This window comes from Carcharhinus amblyrhynchos, unplaced genomic scaffold, assembly GCF_965287045.1.
Source record: "Carcharhinus amblyrhynchos unplaced genomic scaffold, sCarAmb.v2.hapA chromosome_200, whole genome shotgun sequence".
NCBI lineage: Eukaryota > Metazoa > Chordata > Chondrichthyes > Carcharhiniformes > Carcharhinidae > Carcharhinus > Carcharhinus amblyrhynchos.
This window is the reverse complement of record NW_027649940.1, coordinates 197,982-223,028: the sequence shown is the minus strand read 5'-3', so window position 1 is coordinate 223,028 and position 25,047 is coordinate 197,982. Positions and strand designations below refer to the sequence as shown.

The 25,047-nt window shown below is 45.3% G+C and overlaps 1 protein-coding gene across 1 annotated transcript in view; it reads right to left on the bottom strand.

Annotated features, from left to right (window-relative positions):
• The window catches only part of LOC145338836 (NACHT, LRR and PYD domains-containing protein 3-like), a 60,006-nt gene that overhangs the window by 8,082 nt on the left and 26,877 nt on the right, over window positions 1-25,047 (bottom strand). The window contains exons 6-8 of the mRNA XM_080183246.1: window positions 24,251-24,837; window positions 13,875-15,001; window positions 7,683-7,769 (exon numbers count right to left, since the gene is read on the bottom strand). Coding sequence (XP_080039372.1) covers window positions 7,683-7,769; window positions 13,875-15,001; window positions 24,251-24,837 — 1,801 coding nt within the window. The remainder of the gene's footprint in view (window positions 1-7,682; window positions 7,770-13,874; window positions 15,002-24,250; window positions 24,838-25,047) is intronic.

Genomic DNA, 25,047 nt, shown 5'->3' with positions numbered 1-25,047 from the left:
GACTGGGTGACACCTGTCCCCCTGTAAGCATGTGAACGGTTCCTCATGGGGTCACCATTACATTATTCCCCCACACCCAGGGCACAAAAATCAATGTGACTGACATTCCATTGCATTGGGATCAGAGAAATAACAGGGATTAGTGAAGATTCAGGTTCTGGTTCATAACTTCCAATCCCTGGGCCTTTATAGAGGTTTTCAGCACAGAAAGAGGCCCTTCGGCCCATCGTGTCTGTGTCAGCCATCAAGCACCAATCGATTCTAATCCATTACCAGCACTTGCTCCATAGCCTTGTACCCTGCGGCATTTCAAGTGCTTGTCTGAATGCTTCTTAAATGTTGAGAGTGTTCCTGACTCCATCACCCTTTCAGACAGTGAGATCCAGATTCCCACTACCCTCTGGGTGAAAAAACATTTCCACAGAACCAGAGAATCCCCACTGTGCAGAAGGGGCCCAATCGCCCCATCCACTCTCCTCGTGGTCCCATGATGGGCAGTCTGGCAGCACCATAGGCTTGTGTGTGTCTTTGATGGGTGAGAAACAATGGAAATTTATGTGCTTGTAGAAGAGGGCACAGAGAGTCAGAGGAGGAGCCAAGAGTGACAGTGTCTGGATTGTGTTATCCTTATGCCAATGGAAGATGAAGTGCTGGAGCTGGGAGACCTGGAGGCTGGGTGGGCAATCACTGATGGTGAGATGGGTTGTGGATCCAGACAGAGTGAGTGAGTGAGTGATGGGCACAGGAGAGGCTCTGCTGCTGAGTCCAAAACCTGGTGTTTGTGTGTTCACCATTGGTCAGATGGAGCTCTGGGTTAGGAACAGTCTCCAGGACATGTTGGAATGTGCATTACCCTCTAACAATCTTCACTCTCTCACAGATCAACAGCTGTGGTGAGAGGGAGATGGGTGTGCAGCTCTGAAGATGAGGAGGGGTTGTCAGAGGGTGTTCTGTCACATTATTCCCCATAACATCCACCAGGGCAGATACTGTCTCACACGATTAGCAAAGGGGTTACTATCTGGCAGCACAGGACAGCACACACAAACCCGAGCAGCTGATGGAGGCAGCAATAGCTGAGTTCACTCACACTCTTGAGGGGAGAGGGCAGAGCCAGCTTGTGGAAGGTGAAATGTGACTGGAATCTTTAACAATGCAGCAGATACTGGAGCTGCAGTGTAAGGTATTTTAACATCCGGTGGAGTTTCCAAAGGCTGTGTGTATCCATACACAAAGGATGGGGGAGTCAATCCAGACCAGCAGTGTTACCATGTCTCAGGTATGAACACAAATAACATCCTCCACAGGGAGATTGGTGACCTTCATGGAGAGTCACATCCAGCATAGCACCCACAGCAAATACACATGAGCTGCATGTTCTCACCACCTCCAGGAGCTCTGTGGAACACGGGCTGTGGGAGGGATGGGAAAATGTGCCTGGAGTCACTGTCAGGACTTCCCAGCTGAACAGGGAGGGTCCAGTTTGCCCTGAATGGATAGAGGAGCGGCTGCCTGCAGCATTTGGGAGCTCCTCTCAGGATGCCCCTGGTGTGGGCAGTGGGTCCTCTTCTGCTCCGACTGTAACACAACCACCTCATGAAGCTATGATGACAGAGACAACTCCAGCATCTGTGCAGAGGATTCACAGTCGGTCACATCCTTCCAGGACTCAGGAAATCTGAGGACAAAGATCGCAGCCATCGAAATTCCTAGAGGAGAGAGATAAAGATCCTGCCGGTAGCTCAGGGACAAGTGTGGGGATGGGGGTGGTTGTCATAGAACATAGAACATAGAACATAGAACATTACAGCGCAGAACAGGCCCTTCGGCCCACGATGTTGCGCCGACCAGTTACAAAAACAATGACCCACTAGCCTATACCAATCCCTTTTCGTCCATAAACCTATCCAGAGATCTCTTAAACGCCCCCAAACTAGACGCATTTACAACTGCAGCAGGCAGGGCATTCCAATCCCTCACCACCCGCTGGGTAAAGAACCTACCCCTGACATCCGTCCTGTAGCTACCCCCCCTTAATTTAAAGCCATGCCCCCTCGTGCTAGCTTTCTCCATCCGAGGAAAAAGGCTATCACTATCCACCCTATCTAAACCTCTAATCATCTTATATGTTTCAATAAGATCCCCTCTTAGCCGCCTTCTTTCCAACGAAAACAACCCTAGATCCCTCAGTCTCTCCTCATAGGACCTCCCCACCATACCAGGTAACATCCTAGTAAACCTCCTCTGCACCCTCTCCAACGCCTCCACATCCTTCTTGTAATGCGGGGACCAGAACTGCACACAGTACTCCAAGTGCGGCCGCACTAGAGTAGTGTACAGTTGCAACATTACACTGCGACTCCTAAATTCAATCCCCCTACCAATAAACGCCAAGACACCGTACGCCTTCTTGACAACCTTATCTACTTGATTCCCAACTTTCAGGGATCTATGTACACACACACCTAGATCCCTCTGTTCATCCACACTATTCAAAGTCCTCCCGTTAGCCCTATACTCATGGTGGGGTTGCTTCCTTGGGTTTCACAGGGTTATACTTTGTTGTTATCGGTCACTTTGTTAAGTTTGTATTTTCAGTAAATTCAGAGATGGAACACCACTAAATAAATCCTTCACCATATTACTGGGTCTTTAACAGTTCACTGGGAATGTGAGGTGGGAAATACAGCACTGAATGAGCTCAATACAATTCCAGTGCCTTTGTTTCATGTAGTGACGGCTCCAGGGAAATTATAAAACATTCACAGAAACAGTAACAGTGCTGGAGAAGGTGGAAGATTTATTACACTGAATGGCTGTGTGAGTTAAGGTCCATGGAAAACATGTCTGTATTACTGAATCTCCATCCTCCCTGACACATATCCCATGTCCCTGGCCTGTGGGCCATGGGGTTCCTCATCATGAAGCATCTGGTCAACATTGTATTGCATCACATTTTGTTCAAAGCTTCTCCACTCTAACTCCCGGTTGTATAGAACACAGCACAACACCAGGACATTGAGACCCTTGCTGGGTATATTGAATAGTTCCACCAGATCTATCTTTAGAATTCGTCTGGCCTGTGCAATCATCACACAATTTGTCCTATCGCAGCTGTTTTCTCTCCACTGTGAGGGTGTTTGGGTTACACACAGGCACAATTACCCATCCCTTCAGTGGGTAGCGCTGGTCTTTATTAATTATTTCAGGGGATGATGGTATCACGGGCAATGCAAACACTTGCAGCCCATCCCCAATTGCCCTTGAGAAGGAGGTGGTGAGCCATCTCCTTAAATTCTGCACAGAATCTGGTACAAAATCTAACAGGCTTTTTCCCAGATTGGAGACAAATATCACGAGGGGCCATGAGCTTAGGGTGGGGGGGGGGAAAGTATAATTTGGATACTAGAGGGAGGTTTTTCACACAGAGGGTTGTGGGGGTATGGAATGCACTACCAAGTAAGGTGGTGGAGGCAGGCACGCTGGACTTGTTTAAGGTTTACTTAGATAGGCACATGAGTGAAACAGGGATGGAGGGTTATAGGAAACGGTTTTAAATAAGGGTCAGAGCCTCGGGACGATACTGGAAATCTAATGCTACATGTGTTGATGTTTTGTCCCTTTTACTCCGCAGGTGTGTTGGTCCACCTTGTTGTCTACCGAGGGGCATACACACGGTGGGTCGTGCGTGGGCTGCTCTTGGATGTTTCGAGAGTGGCCTAGTACTTTGCGTCGTTTGTGTATGCTTAAAACTGGACCAGCAGATGGGCACCACGACAGCTCAGTGACTATCACTGTTTGCTGTGCAGATACATGGAATTGGGCCGGTGTCTGTGGGAGTTTGTGCATTCTCCCCGTGGTTGCGTGGGTTTTCTCCGGGTGCTCCGGTTTCCTCCCACATCCCAAAGATGTGCTCTTCGGCTGATTGGTGTAACAAATTGTTCCTAAATTATTCTCCCCTGAATCTGGATTCTAATGGGGGTACCATGAGCATAGACACAGGTCAAGGGAGGTGGAGGAAAAATACATTGTTAAGATGGCGCCGCGGGCTCGTTGGGCCAAAGGGCCTGTTTCCCGTGCTGTGTTGTTCTTTGTAAAACCGTTAGGAAGGGATATCCTGGATTCTGATCCCACATCAGTGATGGAAAAACAATATATTCCAAGTCAGAATGGTGTGTGGTTTGGAAAGAAATCTGAAGCTGGTTGGTGTTCCATCCTTCTGATATTCTTGTCCATCTCAGTGATGGATAGTGCCTGTTTGGATGATGCTGTCTCAGGAACCTTGGTGAGCTGCTCCATTCCACCTTGTATGTGGTAAAATCCTGCCACTGTGTGTCAGTGGTAGAGACATAGAACATAGAACATAGAACATTACAGCGCAGAACAGGCCCTTCGGCCCACGATGTTGCGCCGACCAGTTACAAAAACAATGACCCACTAGCCTATACCAATCCCTTTTCGTCCATAAACCTATCCAGAGATCTCTTAAACGCCCCCAAACTAGACGCATTTACAACTGCAGCAGGCAGGGCATTCTAATCCCTCACCACCCGCTGGGTAAAGAACCTACCCCTGACATCCGTCCTGTAGCTACCCCCCCTTAATTTAAAGAGACAGTCAATGTTTAATTTGGTGAATGGCCAGCTGATCCAGTGGCTCCTTTTCCCTGGATGAGCTTCTTCAGTGTTTCTGAAGCTGCATCAATCCAGCAAGATGAGCGGATTCCATCACACTGCTGACTTGTGCCTTGGGCAACAATTTGGGAGACTGGAGGTGAGTTCCTCATCTCCGAATTCCCAGGCTGTGATCTACCCTTGGAGCCACAGTGTTTACAGTTCAGTGTCTGTTCAATGGTCCCAGTGCAGCCCCCTCCACTCAGGATGTTGCTGGTCGCGGATTCAGTGATGGTGCTGCCATTCAATGTAAAGGGAATATGGTTTTGATTCCCTTCTGTTGGAGATGGTCCTTCCCTGGCGTTTGTGTAGTGAAACATTACTTGCCATTTATCAGGTTAAGCCTGAACGTTCTTCAGACCTTTAGACTCTAGCTCTGTCGAGGAGTCATCCAGACTCGAAGGGTTAGCTTTCTCTTTCCACAGAAGCTGTTGGACATGCTGAGCCTTTGCTTTGTTCAGATCTTCTTGTTTATGGACATGGACTGTTTCAGTATCTGAGGAATTGTGATCAGTACTGAGCATTGTACAATCATTAGTGAGCATCCTCACTCTGACCTTATAATGGAAGGAAGGACATTGGTAAAACAATTGAAGGGCTTCGGACATCACCCTGAGGAACTCCTGCAGTGATGATCATGAGGCACTGGAAGGATGACACTTTACTGATGATCAAGAGCAGACTGATGGAGTAGTAATTCACCAGATTGGATTTGTCCTGCTTTTTTCCACATTGTCCGGTAGATCCAGTGTTGTAGCTGTACTGGAACAGTTTGGCTCGGGGAAAGGCTAGTTATGGAGCACAATTCTTCAGTACCATTGCTGGGGTACTGCCAGGCTGACAGATTTTGCAGTGTGCAGTGCCTTCAGTCATTTCTTTACCTCACATGCAGTGAATCAAATTGATATCTGTAATGCTGGGGACCTCAGGAGGAGGCTGAGATTAATCATTCTACTCAGCACTTCTGGCTGAAGGTGGCACTGATGCTCTGGGTTCCCTCATCAGTAATGATGGAATTCTTGTGGTATGTTTATAGAATCATATAATTCCCACAGTGTAGAAGGAGGCCCTTTGGCTCATCGAGTCTTCACCAATTCTTTGAAAGAATATCATACCCAGGCCCTATCTCTGTAACTCCACATACATGACCCATTAATCCCCCTAATCTACACACCCTGAGACATCTAGGGACAACTTAGCATAGCCAATCAACAGAACCTGCAGGTCTTTAGGCTGTGGGAGAAAATTGGAGCACCCAGAGGAAACCCGCACAGTCACTGGGAGAACATGCAAACTCTACACATGATGTCACCCAAGGCTGGAATTGAACCCTGGTCCCTGGCGTTGAGAAGCAGCAGCGTTAACCACTGTGCCACCGGGTCGCCTAATGTAAACGGCATGTCCAACATTTGTGGCATGTCTAACACGATTTCTGACTGGATACGGTAAGACAGGAAATCTCTAATCTGATCCATTGGTTTTGGTGTGATGGAGCTCGGTCTATCATATGCTACATCCACTCTGTGGTCTGGTGGCCATGTGCTGGAGCTTCACCAGGTTCACATCTCATTTTTCAATAAAGCCAATTCTCATTTGGTGATATATGTAAAGAAAATTAATCGTAGAAACACAGTACTGGTTGCTGGGGAAATCCACTGTCAGCTTCCTATAAATGAAAAAGTACAGTTCACCTCTCCTGCCTGTCCCCTGTCAGGATGTGGAGATGCCTTCATTGGACTGGGGTAAACAGTCAGTCTGACAACACCAGGTTTAAGTCCAACTGATTTATTTGATAGTAAACTCACAAGCTTTCGAGGTTTCCCTGTACGTCAGGCGAATGGAGAGTTCTGGCCTCAGACAGAGCATATAACAGCACAGACAGTTTACAGATTACTGATCAGAATGCAAATCTTTCCACCTAACCTGCTATTCAAGTCTTAAAGTGGCTGACAATGTGAGTTGAAGGAGCATTGAGCACAGGTTAAAGAGATGTGTATTGTCTCCAGACAGTACAGTAAGTGAGGTTTTGCAAACTGAGGCAAGTCACGGGGGTTACAGATAGTGCAACATGAACCCAAGATCCCTGTTGAGACCGTCCTCGTGTGTGCGGAACTTGGCTATCAGTCTCTGTTCAGCGACACTCAGATAACTTCATATCCAGCCTGCCTTTATCTCTTTTATTTCAGGGTCTCCAACTTTGCTTCTAAGCTTATTATATGTCTATTAATAGTGGATAGTGTTTTTAATAACAGGAATACTGATAGCAATGGTATATTTAGTATCACTGTTTTTAATAACATAAATAATGTCCAATATTAATAGGGACATGATTCAGACTATTCTGCACTGTGATTATTGCCATTGCCAGCTGAGCTGTGCCTTGAACTGCTGGGCTGTAAGCTCTGGAATTCTCTTCATAACCCTCCCCACCTCCATCTCTGCATTCTCTTTTAAGATGTTCCGTTTAATATAAATTTGAGAGTGGATCCCTCGGGATAAACTTCATCAGAATTCCAAGTAGTTTGTAATCTGCCTTACCAATATACAGCAGTTTTCTAGTTTAATTAAACTGAGCAGCCGATAGACATAAACATCTATAATCTGAATGACAAATTAAACTAAACATGTGACCAGCCATATCTGGTAATTCTATAAACATTTAATTGTTTTGTCCATCTTTTTTATTCTCATGAATGGTTTTGAGAATAATTATAAATGATTAATTAAATCTTTCACTCCTGAATCTCGCAGTTTATTGTAACTCAGGTTCAGACACATCACTGACTGGTTTGTACTGAGAGCAGAGGTGAGAATATCTGAGGCTGTTACTCTCCAAACTGGAGATCAGAGAAAGATTTCAGGAATCAGAGTGAATCCGTGGTGTTTAACACGAATACTGACAGGAATGATGTGGAATGGTTATTAATGACGCTATTACTGACACTGATAATAATTTACAGTGTTAGACATTCACTGATTATTAACACAATCTCACAGTCTGATACTTACTCCAGTTTCTGTATTTTACATTCTGGATTCCTCAGAGCCGCAGACAATAGTTTCACTCCTGAATCTCCCACTTTAATGTCACTCAGACTAAATGGAGAAAGTGAGAAACACATTAAATTCAGATTAATGTTCAGCAGGAGAAATAGCAGGATCTATTTTTGTGTCAGAAACTTAGCACCAGTGATGAACTGATTCCAGTTACAATACTATACCTCACCCAAGTTGATCTTTCTCTACACCCTAGCTGTGACTGTAACACTACATTCTGGACTCTTTCCTTTCCTTCTCTATGTATGGTATGCTTTGGCACTAATAAATGTGACAATAATAAATCAAATCATATCAAACCCTTTCTGTTGAATGGAAAAGGCAATAGTCAGCATTGAAAAATGATGAACAATTCACTCTCACTGGTTTGCCTACTGGGGGAAACCACTGTTACACCTCTCAAAATATATATTTTGTTGAATTGTCCATGGGATATGGGTGTCGCTGGCTAGACCAGCATTTATTTCCCACTGCTAATGGCCCCTAGAGGAGGAGATGCCCACATCCTGTGAACAAGAAAGTAATTTTAAACATGTCCCACATTCTGGTCTCATTTCCTGATCATCAGAATTACCTTTCTGAATCTCACTGACCCTGCTACGTTTCCAGAAATTCCAATCATTTCTGCTGTTACATAAACCCAGGATTTTATAAGAATTGTAGATTTTACTGAGAGTTAAATGGTAAAGCTGTGAGAGTGGATCCCCCTTAGTGCCTCTTAACTATTGACATTGTATCATCTATCTCAGTTTGTTGGAGTGAATGAAGTGAGGGCCAGGAGCCAGTAACCACAACCTAAAAGAGTGGGTCTATCTAATGTAATCAAGTCTGTGGCTCCAGCCTGGAGCAGTGCTGTTAAACTTAGCTGATTGTCGGAGGGTCAGTTAATCATTTAACTACTCTGAGGCAGCCCACACTGAGTTCAAAAGGGAAATGGTGAATCAAATCGTGAGACAGAGGAAAACTAAATCCATTGGTTGGTAAACAAAAAAAATGCTGTTTGCTACTGGCTTTATATTGCTGTGAATTGGACGAAGCAACAGAAAGGGACAGTGATGGTTCTGCTGTTGATGTGGTGAACACGGATATTCAAAAATCATCTGATGCAGTGACACAACAGACTTGTGGCGTAAACTCATTAAATAAATGGGAAAGTATTAATGTGGATACAAAATTGGATGAACAAAGAGTAATGGATATTTTCCTGGCTGGAGGATGTCAGTAGTGGAGAACCCTAGCGGTCAGTATTGGGATTCCTGCTTTTCCCTGATATTTATGAATCATCTCGGTGTTTACAGTCTTGAGGAAAACTTCAAAGTTTGTTGATCACAAAAATCTTCTGAGGCATCGGAAACTGTGAGGAGGGGAGCTTGGGACTGAAAAACAGACCATGGTGGAGTGTACAGATAGGAGGCAGATTAAGTTCAATGCAGAGACGTGTGAGGTGATACTTTCAGGAAACATGTACATGAGGAAGCAATATAAAATAATCGGTAGAATTGTTAGTGGATTGCAGGATCAGAGGGACTGGACGTATATGTACATCGATCATTGCTGTTAGCAGGGTAAGTGTAGGTAGCAGTTAATAAAAAATACAGCATCTTGGGCCTTACTGTTATCAAATAGTTTATGTTTGTGGGTATCAGATAATAATCCCTGAATTTAAGTTTAATTTGTGTTTCTGTGCTTGTGAGCTCAGAAAGGGCCAAAACTTTAATTTCCCTTCATGTTAAACAAAGCTGCCTGCCTGGTTTCACTTTAAACTGTCCCTGCATTTTAATTTAAGGGTTACGATATTGTAAGAGTTGTAGAGGTTAAAAAAAAGGTTGCTTATATTCAGAGGCCCACAATGAATGATAGAAACACAGTTTCAGTTGTAACCAGTTAACCCAAGAAGCAAGACAGTGTTCACAGAGGCTGCCAGTAGAGGCAGGGCAATGCAGGGATTCAGAAAGCAGAACCCAAAAGATAAATCACCATCAGAAACCAAGAAGGAAAAGAGGAGTGTCAGGAAGATAGAAGTCAAAGTGACAATAAAACCTGAATCTGAACAAGCTACTGTTCCCAAAGATAAAGAGAGGAGCAGAGAGAGGCTCCCAGTTACAGACAGAGCTGCTAAATGCAGACATGGTAAAGTCTGCTCATGAGTATCCAAACACCTGATATCATCCTAAAGTTGGTGACATCTTCATACAGCCAAGAGGTGCTGTGTATTGTTGGCCTGGCTGAGTATGGAGGAATACTGAAAGGAAACATTGAAATATTACAGGGGGATCCTTGGTGAAGGCATCTGAGAGGAAGTGTTGTTTGGGAAAAGATTCCAAAGGCTTTTTTTTCCCCCTAGAGTGAAGTTTCTGGAGCGGAAGGAAGAGTCCCAGTGAGACGAGTTTTCTCACATTGTTACAAACATTTGGGGGGGGATTTGAAGAAGAATCCACTGCAGTTACTTTGGGCGGCATCTGTCACTTGGTTTCAGAGATGGGGTAGCTGACCATGGGTGACTTGTTGGTTTATACTGACTGTGTACATACTGAGAACATTAAAGCATAAGATCTATTCTGTAACTCGTGTCATCCTTACAGATCTGCAGACATCTGTGAAGTTAGATGGGTGCAGTAGTGGGGCACTGTAGTTTTCTTCTTAACAAAGGCTTTAGTCTTTTGTTAAAAGTTAATGAACTGCCTTGTTGTTCTGTTCATCTACATTTCTAAATAATAAATAAAAGTCATGATTTACTAAGCTGGTGTTCTGCTCTTAGACCTGACTGTCCAGAAATCAGCTGGGATCATAACATTGTCAATAGGGGCATAGAGTACAAGAGCAAGGAGGCTGTGCCAAATCTGAAAAAAGATCTCACTGCACCGTGTCATACTTTAGGAAGGCTTAGAACACATTGGAGAGAGTGAAGACGTTTACAAGATTGGCTACAAGGATGTGAAACTTAAGTCACGAGGATCGATTGGAGAGGTTGTTCTCCTTGGAAGGAAGAATGCTAAGAGGAGATTTGAAATGTTCAAAATAGTGATGGTGCTGGACAGAGCAGGTAGCAAATCAAAATATGCTGTTTGGACAAGGATCAACCACTCATTGTTCTCCAGAGCAGTGTACCTGGTGGCTGTGGCGAGTACCTGATTTACTTGAAAATCGCTTTGTGACTGTACTTCCGGTTCGCTGGGTTTGCCAGAGTGTAGTTTACTTCCGTACCGGAAGTTAGGCGAGGGGATTGTCGGGAAGGGGGAGCGGGGGGTATAAAAAAGGAGGTAGCGGCATACAGCGGGCAGCGTCGGGAGCGGGCAGCGGAGTGAGTGGGAGCTGAGTGAGAAGGGCTTTGGTTCGCTGGGCTTAGGCGAGAGCAGGATTAGAGAAGGGGCGTTGCAGATTTCTACCTTTCACCACATACAGGAGGTTGGGACATGGCAGGGGCTACAGGGAGGAACATAAGCTGTGTTAGGTGCCGCATGTGGGAGTTCTTGGTGGCGTCTCCCCAAGGTCCACATCTGTGCTAAATGTTTAGAACTGCAGCGCTTGAGGGCCCAGGTCAGGCAATTCGAGGGGCGTCTGGAGGATGTGTTTCTGGTCAGGGAAAACGAGGAGATAATGGCTAGGAACCACGAGCAGGAGGAGGTCCCAAGGGCTGAAGAGCAGGAAGGGTGGACGACTGTTAGGAGGAAAAAGAGGAAGAAGAAGAGTAGTCATGGTACCCCGGCCTCCCCAGTGGCCCCCCAAGATTCATCGACAGGGGCACAAAATGATAGGCAGGAGGGCCAGAATGAGTTAGAGGGACAGAAGGGGGCTGGCAAGGTGATAGCGGTCGGGGATGGGAGGGTCCAAAGCATTGACAGGAGGTTCTGTGGGCAGAGGCGCGACTCCAGGATGGTGGTCTGCCTCCCTGGAGCAGGGATAAAGGACATAACAGAAAGGGTAGAGGAAATTTTGAAAGGGGAGGAGACCCAGGCAGAGGTCATAGTACACATAGGGGAGGGGGACATAGGAAGGAGTAGGGTAGAGGTCCGTAGGCAATTTAGGGAGTTGGGGTCCAAACTAAAGAGCAGGACCTTCAGGGTGGCACTCTCTGGGTTGCTGCCTAGTACCAGCAGGGCAAAGAATGACGAGATCATAGAACATAGAACATAGAACATTACAGCGCAATTACAGCTGAATGCATGGTTGAGGGATTGGTGTAGGGTAGAGGGCTTTACTTTTGTGGACCACTGGGAGGTATTTATGAGAGAAGGGCAACTGTACAGGAGGGGTGGGGAAAATTTGAATGGGAGGGGAACTAGTGTCTTAGCGGGAAGGTTCAGGAACGGTTTAAACTAATAGGGAGGAGGGGTGGGGATATGGCTGGGAGAGAGTTGGGTGAAAGGAAAAATTATCAGGGAGGAGGTGGTTCCGAGTGACACTGGTGGGTTGGACTGTGTCTGTTTCAATGCAAGGAGTGTGACAGGAAAAACGGATGAGCTTAGGGCCTTGATGTTTGTGAGGAAGTTAGATGTGGTGGCTGTAACGGAGACGTGGTTATAAGAAGGGCAGGACTGGCAGCTGAATGTTCCTGGGTATCAGTGTTTTAAGTGTGACAGAGGAGGGTTGAAGAGAGGCGGAGGGGTCATGATCTAAGGGTGAGGGGGGGAGAGGTATAATTTGGATGTGAGAGGAAGATTCTTCACGCAGAGGGTCGTGGGGGTATGGAACGCGCTACCGAGTAGGGTGGTGGAGGCAGGAACGTTGGGCTCATTTAAGGTTCACTTAGACAGACACATGAGCGAAACAAGGATGGAGGGCTATAGTAGGGGGTATTAAATCAGATCAGAGCCTCGGGAGACACCGGAAATGCAGACTTGTATGTTAACGTTTTTTGTCTTTATTCCACAGGTGGAGGTCCACCTTGTTGTCAAACAAGGGGCATGCACACGGTGGGTCGTGCGTGGGCTGCTCTTGGAGGTTCCGGGAGTGGCCTAGTACTTCGTGTCGGTGTGTGTGCTTGATCCTGGACTGGTAGATGGGCGCCACAACAGCTCAGTGACTAACACTGCTAGCTGTGCAGATACATGGATTTGGGCCTGTGTCTGTGGGAGTTTGCGCATTCTCCCTGTGGTTGCGTGGGTTTCCTCCGGGCGCTCCGGTTTCCTCCCACACCCCAAAGATGTGCTCTTAGGCTGATTGGTTTACCAAATTGACACTATTCTCCCCTGAATCTGGCTAAGTTAGGGGTTCCATTCGTAGACACGCAGGGTAGAATAGGTGTAGGATGATGCGGTGGCGCAGGCTCGCTGGGCCAAAGGGCCTGTTTCCCGTGCTGGGTTGTTCTTTGTTATTCTACCCTGCGTGTAACATGATTTAAATTGATTTGCAAAAGATGCAAATACAGTGTGAAAAAAACAACTTTTTTTTAAACACAGTGAGTGGTTCAGGTTTTATGAGGCTGCAGTCAGAACCATGAAAGAGAAAACTGGTGGGCTGCTGTAACCTAACAGGAAGTTTTTTTTTTCATAACTGCCCACTGTAAAGTTTAATACAAGACTGAACTTCCACTGCAACCCTGACTGATGTCACTGGTGATCACATGAATTATAAAGGGACACTGTCCAATATAACACACACCAACTATAATACATAAGAGAGGCAGCGTATAGGAAAATAATCCTGATAATAATTAGCTACAAACTGTAATCTGTACTGAACACAAACAATTTTTTTTCTAGCATCATACATAATCAGATGGTTTTTGTTGGGAGAGTGAAATATTTATTTTTAAATTTTGTAGGGAGGCCTTTTACACCTCTAATTATTTAAAATTTATCCCAATAATGTTTTCATTCACTCAAGGAATGTGATCATCACTGGTTTTGCCAACATTTACTGCCCATGCCTATTTGCCCACGAGAATCTGCCTTCTTGAAATGATGTAGTTTTATCAGAGAATCATAGATTTATTACAGGTTCAGAATGAGGCCAATCAGCCCATCATGTCTGCAGCTGCTCTGAAATGAGCATTATTACTTTACACCATTCTCCCACACTTTCTCTGTGACCATTGGACATTGTTTCCCTCTCGACTTCCTCAACTGAACATGCTTCTGTTTTATTAGAATGTATTTATTAGAACAATGAAAATATCAGGGACGGGACCAAACAAACAATTACCTCAACTTCTGACACTTGTGCAGAATGGGTCCCAGCCGCTGGAGCCCTTCACACTGAATGTGGCATTGCTGTAGATCGAGGTGTTTTATTGTATCACAGAGTCCAATGACATGAGACAGGATCACACAGTCAATCGGGGTCAGTCGCAATTCACTAAATGAAAGTGTTTTCATAGATCCCACTGTGTTCTGAGCCAGTGCTTTATTCTGAGACTCAAACAGGTAGTGGAATGTGTTCAGGAGCTTCCTTTTCCCAGTTTCAGTCTGTGTGTCTCCAATCTGCCCTTCAACCTTCTCCTTCACCCAGTCAATCACTCGGCAGGTTGTTTGATGAAGAAACGGACCCAGAAACTCCTCCAGGGGTCGAGCTGACTGAGGGGAGGAGAGACCAGCAACAAAACGGAGAAATATCTCAAATCGCCCATCTTCCTCACTGTGGGCTTCACTGAGGAGTTTCCCGATCTCCCTGGGATCTGGAGTCAGGAATTGTGTGAGTGCAGATACAAACTCTTGGATGGTGAGATGTGGGAATGTGTAAACCACACTCTGGGCAGAATCATCTCTCTCTAAAAGTTCCATCAGGAACCCAGACAGGAACTGGGAAGGTTGTAGATTGTACTCAATCAAATCTCCATTTCTAAACACAATCTTCTTCTTGGAGACTCCTGTGTAGGCCATCTCACCAAGCTTCAGTAACACATCACGGGGGTTTTCAATCTCTCGGCCATGGTTTTTCAGAATGTTGTAAATATAGTAGGAATATAGTTGGGTGATGGTCTTGGGAACTTGCTGCTGTTTCCTGTCTCTTTGTGTAAAGAAGGGACCCAGTGACAGAGCGAGGATCCAGCAGTAGGAAGGGTTGTAACACATGGTGTATAGGATCTCATTCTCCTCCACGTGTTTGAAAACAGCTGCTGCCACCGTCTGATCTTCAAAAAACTTGCTGAAATATTCCTTCCGTTCATCACCGACAAATCCCAGGATTTCAGCCCAGACAGCGATCTTAGCCTTTTCTAATAAATGTAATGCAGTGGGGCGGCTGGTCACTAGCACTGAACATCCTGGGAGCAGCTTGTGCTGTATTAAACTGTACACAATGTCAGACGCTTCACACCAGCATTCAGGATCTGTGCACATGGACTGAGGTTCTGTATTTCTCCGATTGTCGGTGTCGTGGTTCCCCAGGACGACAACTTATGTAGCCCGATTGAAACAGAGAGTCTGAGTTGTAATCTTCCAAGCAGTAGACTTTATTTTCCAGCACAAGAGAATAAAGCCGGGAGGTCCGGAACACTCCAACGAGCCATCGGCTTACAGTCTTTTTAAGCACATTTCAGCTCCATACCTCAAGATCCTTATCTCGCTTTTACGACCCACTGACCCTTTATCTGTTTTGCTTGAGATTGGTCACTCCCTGTTTCCTCTCTTTTCTTCTTGAAACCATGGTGGTTACATCCCTTGCTTTCATCTTTACGACTCTGCTTGTACACTAATAGTGGTTTAGCTGACTTAGGCCGAATGTGAAGAAAAACATGCTCACTTTATTACTTCCTTTTTATTACGGTCAATCTCAAGCTGGACAGCTGGGTTGTGTCCATTGTCCCCCCAAGGGACTATTGTTTGCATTTGCTAATAAGTAACTGCTATACTACTTCTCTGGGTCTCCTGCTTTGATCACATTTGCTACACTTGATTATATTGGGTTACAAATCAGCTATACTTGATTACCCATCCTAATTCTACTTCAAGGAAGACATTCTAATACTATCCGTGATTCCGTATTTCATATCCAGTTTAGGTACAATTATTCAGTACAAATTCTCTAAGTACTAACATGCTTACATATTGAGTACAAATTTCCTTACATATCCCCCCTTTGAGACTATCCCCTAGTCTCATCCCAATTACCAAGGCCAGCTCAGATAGTCCCCCTTGTTTGACCCTGTTCACATGCACATATTTAATCACACTTGTAGGCAACGTGGGGGAGCCAAGTACTTTGGTCAGGGATCAATGTCCCCATTCTAGTCTTATCATGGCTTGTCTAGCAAAAGTCCTGATTTTTAGGTTGCTCCCCCAGATTGCCTGCTCCTAACAGTCATCAGCCAAAAACCTTCCCACCCTTGTCTAGGGAAGGGAAAAAGACTGATTCCTGTGTACAGACTAAGTCTCTTGGTCTCCGTAGGCATCGGTGAGGTTGTAGAACGATCCTCCACTAGTGCAGCTATTTCGCAAACTGACAGGTTTCAATTTCGACCAGGGTCATTGTGAATTCATCCAGCGGGGGCAGTTCAATGTTTCCCCATTCCTTAGTTGTCCCTCCCAAACGTGGGTTGCTTGTCACTTGTGTCACCATTTGTCGCACTGCCAATCTAGCAAGGAGGGATCTCAAGACAGGTAAAAAAAAAAGCAAAATATTAATCCCAGGATGGTTATTGTCATGGCTGTCACAACTCCAGCTTTAGCAAACCAGGCCCCCCATCTTCCTAACATATTGTCCAGCCAATTCCATACCCCATGCCCGAACCCAGCATTCTCCTTCACCTCTCTCCTGAGATTTTTCAGCTTATTCATGGCCTGTGTGAATGACCCCTCTGGGTCAGTGTTATTAGGGATAAATGTGCAACACTGGTCCCCAAACATAACACACACCCCTCCTTTTTCTGCCAGGAGCCAATCTAATGCTTGTCGATTCTGCCAGGTCATTTCGCTCGTCGCATCCAACTGCTCCCCTATCCTTCCACATTGTCTTTTCAGCCACAGAGGCTTCTTCCTGCGCTTGGGCCACATCTTCTAATGTAATTTGGGGTTCGATGTTTCCCTGACCTGGCCCTGGATGCGATCTTGCTATTTCTACCGGATACTTTGTGACCTCCTTCTGCTAATCTTTCCAATAGTTTTAAACTGTCCTTCCTGCATTGCTCTCTTGTCTCTGCGCATAATAATAAATCATCCACATACTGTATCAATGTTCCCTCCAACTGTATCCCCTCCAAATCTGCCCTCAATACCTGGTTGAATGCATGTGGGGAATGCTTGAATCCTTGGGGCATCCTGTTATACGTGTATTGTTTCCCTTCAAACGTAAATGCAAAGAGATACTGGCTTTCTTGAGCTAGCGGCACGCTAAAAAATGCTGAGCATAGGTCTACTACAGTGAACCATCTGCTTTCAGGCGGTATATTAGTCAACAGGGTGTAGGGGTTGGGAACCTCTACTGGCATGTCTTCCTCTACCTCATTTACTGCCCTCAAGTCATGCACCAATCTCCATTTTTCCCCATCCGCCTTTTTTACCGGTAGCAGTGGTGTGTTACACTTGCTCCGAGTTTCCTTTAATACCCCTGCTTCTATCAGTCCCCTAATTGTTCCTCTAATTCCCTCAATTGCTTCTGCCTTAATCGGATACTGTGGTCTGTAAGGTCCTTGTCGTCCGGTCTTTAGTCTAACCTCCACTGGATTAGCATTTTTAACCCTCCCCACATCAGTGTCCTGTCTGGACCACAACTCCTGTGGGAGGGAATTCAAATCCTTTTCTAAGCTCTCTCTCCACTCCTGCTCCTGCTTCTCAATCTCTGCCTCTATTTTTACCTGTTTTGGCTTCCCGATCATTTTAACATCCACGATTATCTCCAACATTTGTCCATTACTGGACATCCAAATATCTACATTTTCTGTCTGAACAAATTCTAATTCCCGTGCCCTCAGTACCATTGGTCCTAGGTCTTTTGATCTGTGTCTCGGATTCACTTTTAATGTAACATGTGGTTCCGACCCAGACACAGAGAACCATTTGTTAACCCATTCATCCCTCACGACCGTGAGGGCCGCTCCCTCTGGGCCAACTAAAATACTTTCCGACCTTATCTCTTGTTCTCGTCCTGCCTCCTTTTCCCATTTCTCCTGTACCTCGGGTTTCTGTTCTTCATCAAATATCATTGTGCTGTGCAGTTCTGTCCTTGGCCATTCGGCCTGTGGAACCCAAGTATCTATCAGCTCCCCCCAAACTTCCCATACCTGTTTTTTAACTTGCTCCTTTATGTCTCCCAACCAGTACACATTAACCCCTTCCTTTCCTGGTACTCCGAGTAAATACACTCCCATCAAATCAATTCCTTGTTCTGTACATTCTAATTTTAGTCCTAAACCTAGGATTGCATCTCTTCCTAATAAATTTAATGGCGTTCTATCACACACTAATATAGGTACATGAGTAGTTTTGCTTCCAATGGTGACAGGTACCGGCGTTGTCATCTGAGTTAACGTTACTTTCCCCGAGAACCCCACAGTTTTCACAAACTGGTTTGATAATGGTAGGTGATTCGCATATTTTGTTTGTATGCACGTACACGTGGCGCCGGTGTCTATCATCATGGGGACCTCAACCCCTCCTACTCTAACACTAATTATGGGTTCCTGATCTGCTGTATCTGTTATTTGTACGTACTGTCCTACCATTTCAGGGTTCTCAGGGCCCCCCTATAGGGAGCTCTGAAAATTCACAGGTCCCTGCAGCACGGGAGTGTTATTCAACGGCATTTGCGCCATTTGCTGGCCTATCTGCTGCTGGTTTTCTCCCTGCCTGTAAGAGTTCTGTGGGCAATTTCTTTTTATATGTCCTGCTTCCCCGCACCCCCAGCATACGCCTGGAGGGCCAGGCGGCGGTCCCTGCCTTGGAAGCTGCTGATTTCCCTGTCCCTGTCCTCTCTGATTCTGATAGGGTGGCCTACCACCTCCTTGTCCTTTCCCATTTCTATTCCAGTCAGTCTGATTTTGTGGAGCATAAGGGTTTTGATAATTTAAGCCATAGCCTCCTGGGTTCATGGACAGCGGGAAGGCAGAAATGTTGTAGGTTATGATGGGCTGGCCTCCATCTCCGTTTCTCCCTAGCATCGGTGCAGGTATTTCCTCTGTCTTTTGGTTCACCACCATCGGTGCTATTTTCTTGAGTGTGGGGTCTTCTTTCACTTTCAGCTTTTCCTTACTTTTAATTTCTTCCAGCTGGGCTTGCAGGAGTTTGCGTTGTATCTCCTTCAACTGTTTGTCTGCATTTTTTTCCTCCCTGCGGTGTCTTTCCACTGCATGGGCAACATAGTCCACAAACTCTCGGTAGTTTTTCGAATCCAGGCCCACCACTTCTTCCAGTCTTGCCTTAGCTGAAGTCGGCAGGCCTTCTAAGATCGTGGCTTGGAACAGGGAGTTGGTTAGTGGATCTGTTAGAATGTCCCTCTCCGTGTCCCTTCTCCACCTTCTTAATTGGTTTTCTATGTACACGGCCGCATTCTCTTCCTCACCCAACGGTTCCCCTCTCAGAGTTTTTATATCCATCCGATTGGGGTACATATCTCGTAGTGCTTGCCAAATGTCGTGGCGGTATGGATCCATTAGTGTTCCATCCACATCTGGGTCATAGGCTGCGGTCGGGATGCCAGCACGTCTCATTACTTCAGCCATTTGGTCCATTCCCAGCACTTTTGTCAGGAGAGCTTTGATGTCACCCAGCGCCATCCTCTTTCCCACCATTCCAGCCTCCAGCTGTCCAATCCACCTTCCGGCTCAGTCCAAAATATTGGGTAATTCGTTAATTAAATTGGGCAAGTCCTGACCTGACCAAGGGATATATTGCAGTCTGCCACCCTTCAGAATCACCGGGAACACCCCTTTCTGCCTTCGTTCCTCGGCTGGATATTTTACAGGTTGGTGTCTTTTCCGCATTAATTTTCTTCGTCCCCCTAACACTGACTGTCTCTCCTCCTCTTCACTACTTTCTTCTGTCCCTCCTTCCATCCCTTCCTCTATTCTTTCTCTCTCTGGGTGCTTCCATGTCCACCCTTCTATTTTCTGAATTTTTTTTTAACCCCACTCCACTTCTTAGTGGAAGTAACTACTTGTTCAATTAGTCCAGCTAACTGATGTATTAACAATACTGCTATTTTCTTTGTTTGGTTTCTCTTTTCTAACTCTCTATAGAACATAGAACATTACAGCGCAGAACAGGCCCTTCGGCCCACGATGTTGCGCCGACCAGTTACAAAAACAATGACCCACTAGCCTATACCAATCCCTTTTCGTCCATAAACCTATCCAGAGATCTCTTAAACGCCCCCAAACTAGACGCATTTACAACCGCAGCAGGCAGGGCATTCCAATCCCTCACCACCCGCTGGGTAAAGAACCTACCCCTGACATCCGTCCTGTAGCTACCCCCCCTTAATTTAAAGCCATGCCCCCTCGTGCTAGCTTTCTCCATCCGAGGAAAAAGGCTATCACTATCCACCCTATCTAAACCTCTAATCATCTTATATGTTTCAATAAGATCCCCTCTTAGCCGCCTTCTTTCCAACGAAAACAACCCTAAATCCCTCAGTCTCTCCTCATAGGACCTCCCCACCATACCAGGCAACATCCTAGTAAACCTCCTCTGCACCCTCTCCAACGCCTCCACATCCTTCTTGTAATGCGGGGACCAGAACTGCACACAGTACTCCAAGTGCGGCCGCACTAGAGTAGTGTACAGTTGCAACATTACACTGCGACTCCTAAATTCAATCCCCCTACCAATAAACGCCAAGACACCGTACGCCTTCTTGACAACCTTATCTACTTGATTCCCAACTTTCAGGGATCTATGTACACACACACCTAGATCCCTCTGTTCATCCACACTATTCAAAGTCCTCCCGTTAGCCCTATACTCGACACATCTGTTGCTCCTACCAAAGTGAATTACCTCACACTTCTCCGCATTAAATTCCATCCGCCACCTCTCGGCCCAGCTCTGCAACCTATCTAAGTCTCCCTGCAGACTATGACACCCTTCCTCACAATCTACCACACCTCCAATTTTGGTGTCATCAGCAAATTTACTAATCCACCCAACTATACCCTCATCCAGATCATTAATAAAAATTACAAACAACAGTGGCCCCAAAACAGATCCCTGAGTCACACCACTCGTAACTGTACTCCATGATGAATATTTACCATCCACCACCACCCTCTGTCTCCTATCTGATAGCCAATTCCTGATCCAACTTCCTAGATTACCCACAATCCCATACATCTGCATTTTCTGCAGAAGCCTACCATGGTGAACCTTATCGAACGCCTTACTAAAATCCATGTATACCACGTCAACTGCCTTGCCCCCATCCACCTCTTTGGTCACCTTCTCAAAAAACTCAATAAGGTTAGTAAGGCACGACCTACCCGCTACAAAACCATGCTGACTATTTCTAATCAATTCATTACACTCCAAATAACTATAAATCCTATCCCTAATAATTTTTTCTAAAACCTTGCCCACAACAGAAGTAAGACTCACCGGTCTATAATTCCCGGCAAAGTCTCTGTTCCCCTTCTTAAACAATGGGACAACATTCGCTATCCTCCAATCCTCCGGGACTACACCAGAGACCAATGACGACCTGAAGATCTGAGCCAGAGGCTCTGCAATCACCTCTCTAGCCTCCCAGAGAATCCTAGGGTAGATCCCATCCGGACCAGGGGACTTATCTATTTTCAGCCCCTCAAGAATTTCCAGCACATCCCCTTTATCAACCGTAATACTGTCTATTTTACACCCCTGCAACCCAATGTCCTCCTCAGCTATATTCATGTCCCCCTGCGTGAACACCGAAGAGAAATATTGGTTCAATACTTCCCCAATCTCCTCCGGTTCCACACACAACACACACAACTCTAATCTGTGATTCTGACGTTTCAATTCTCTCCTTGTCGTCAGCCCAATTTTTTTTTACCCAAGACTGAGATGTGTTCAATTAATCCAGTTTAAACCTGTTTAATTAATTCAAACTAAGAGAATTCCAATTATCTTAGTTCCGTCCTTTTTTTTCCCAATCATTTCCATTGTTGATCTAGTGGGTGAAATGGATCCCACCCCTAGGTCGCTCTTATCACAGTCCGGTGATACCTATCAGGGGTGATCAGTCCCCTCCGTACCACCGCTTACACTCGTGGGCTTACACCCTTAAGCTCACACTATTAAGCCGGCTTTCCCTTCTACTCCGGCGATCTCTCAGACAGATTCTTTCTTACTCTCATCTGAACATCACATCCCAGGCATCCTTTTCTAGCCTTTACACTCACTTCAAACTTCTGAGCTTCGCATAGGGGGCTACCCCTCTTAACAACTGGTCTAAGGCTGGGTGTAAAGACAGACACCTCCTTATTTGCACGTGCTCAGCTCAGACCTCTCACACACTCTCACACTCTTTCATCACAGATGAGCACCTACTGTACTTTGATTCACTCCCTTAAATTTGGTAATCTATTCCGGAGCTCCGGTTGTGGCCATTCAACCGGACCCGTAAACAGATCCCAGGTTTCAGCACCAATTCTTGTAGGTAAAGATACCTCTGAGACTAATTGTGAGTCAAAGTACAGCAGTTTAATTAACTAAAGCCTGATTCAGAAAATCCAAAATAAGATTTATTTTTATCACCTTTAAATATCCTCACTAAATCAAGACCCTTGCACCTTCTTACAATTCTGGTACAATAAAACAAAACATCACTTGGAACACAGATGCACGAAGAAATACTGAAAGCATTCTAATGTGCAATCTACATGTTTAATTATTTCTACAGCTCTGCCTTTGTAACCAACACAGGCAAGTACAAAATCAAATCTACTGTATGCCTAAATGGTTAACTCTCCTTACAACTTTAAGATGCAATGTAATGCCACCTTTCCCACTTGGCAGAATTCAAATCTCTGTCCGATCCCTGTATAATTTAGTAAACTTAAAGCAATTCACTTTGATTGGCTATACCTATTACATCACCTGAGGGTCTCAATTACACAGTTACATCCTCTCTCTCTCTCTCTCTCTGTACCATACAGAGTCAGCCTGCTTGTCTCTTTTTTTTAACCCTTTACTGGTGGGAGCTCACTGGCCTCTAATAAATTTGACCTGTTTGATTTGGGTGTCTCATGTCGTGACAAATCCCCTTCTCTCTCAAACAGTCATATAGTCATGCACAATTCCAAATACATAACTGCTATTAGCGTTCACCCCGCACCTCAGTAAAAGCCTATGTCAGGGTTCCCAGTTCCACTGACATACTTCTCTCTACTCTTTCTGCTCCCTCATCACATAACCTCCCCTTAGTTTTAACTACCGTATTAGGTAAGAGAGCAATCTCTCACAGATCTCTCTCCCTCTCGGTTGACGTCTTTTCCCCGAGGTCCTGGGTAGGTTCGGACTGGCAGGCCTTCCTACACTTACTCTCCTTGGGCAAGTCGTAACCTGGAATCCCGCTCCAAACCGCTTGACTTAACCTAGTTGCATCAATTAGCGTTCGGTTCTTTTTGCGTCGCACTTTTTACCCACTCACAGACAACACAGTATTCGCAGCGCGCTTTGCATGCAAAACTCTACCCTTCAGATCAGACTCAGTCTCTCAAAGTGTTTTTCCCCAATTTAGTTTTACCTATGCAGGATGTTCTTTGGGTTGGGGAGATCCAGGACCAGCAGAGAGCCGGGTGCGCTGGGCCTCGAGATCCCTTTTTCCGACAACAAGGATTTACATGCAATATAAGTCTGCTTACCTTGCTGTCAGAATGCCGGCTTTGGGATGTCCAGCTCCAGTCGGACCACCGTCTCCGCTACTCCTTCCAGATGCTATTTTCCGGGCGGTCTCCCACAACACCCTGCTCGCAGCGCCAATTTTGTCGTGGTTCCCCAGGACGACAACTTATGTAGCCCGATTGAAACAGACAGTCTGAGTTGTAATCTTCCAAGCAGTAGACTTTATTTTCCAGCACAAGAGAATAAAGCCGGGAGGTCCGGAACACTCCAACGAGCCATCGGCTTACAGTCTTTTTAAGCACATTTCAGCTCCATACCTCAAGATCCTTATCTCGCTTTTACGACCCACTGACCCTTTATCTGTTTTGCTTGAGATTGGTCACTCCCTGTTTCCTCTCTTTTCTTCTTGAAACCATGGTGGTTACATCCCTTGCTTTCATCTTTACGACTCTGCTTGTACACTAATAGTGGTTTAGCTGACTTAGGCCGAATGTGAAGAAAAACATGCTCACTTTATTACTTCCTTTTTATTACGGTCAATCTCAAGCTGGACAGCTGGGTTGTATCCACTGTCCCCCCAAGGGACTATTGTTTGCATTTGCTAATAAGTAACTGCTATACTACTTCTCTGGGTCTCCTGCTTTGATCACATTTGCTACACTTGATTATATTAGGTTACAAATCAGCTATACTTGATTACCCATCCTAATTCTACTTCAAGGAAGACATTCTAATACTATCCGTGATTCCGTATTTCATATCCAGTTTAGGTACAATTATTCAGTACAAATTCTCTAAGTACTAACATGCTTACATATTGAGTACAAATTTCCTTACATCGGCAAAATCAATCCTGTCCTTGAATTCATCGAAACCATCGAATATAAACAGCAATCCCTCTGGGTTCTTCCAGAGCTCTCCCAGAATATTCCCAAAGTGAGGATACTGATCCAATATCAGATTCCTCAGGTTTATTCTCCCGTTAATAGTGTTCAAATCCCGGAATTTAAAACTGAAGACAAATTGAAAGTGTGGGTACATTTTCCCAGTGGCCCAGTCATAAACAATCTTTTGTACCATTGTTGTTTTTCCAATTCCCGGGACTCCGCTCACTGCTGCTGAATTCCCAGATTTGGATTTTTTCTGGGCAAAGCTGCTCTGGAACAATTGATCAGTTCGGATTTTTTCCAGTTCTCTCCGGAGATGTTTCTCTCTCCATTTTTCATGGTCTCGGCCTCTTGCCAGCAGTTCATGTTCGACAAGTCTCCGATCTCGAACATTGGAAATAACCGTTAGCTCAGCGTACCGATCAGCCAGCTGGAAAATCTTAACCTTCTCCTTTATGAGGATAGTGTTCACTCTCAGTGTTTCAGTTTGTACCCGGAGTGTCTCCTTGTGTTTCTGTTGGAGATCTTCAATTAGAACAGAGAGAAAATGTTAGTTACATTAAAACGCTGTCTTTGCTGATTTGAGAGATTTATTTTACACTGTCAGTCAAGGTTTGAGTCGGATATAAAATTGCGTTATTGGAAACCTCATTTGACAATGATTAATTTCCACTTAAAGTTTCAGATTGTCACTGAATTCCAATATTTCTATAACATGCCAGGGGTGATTCTCCC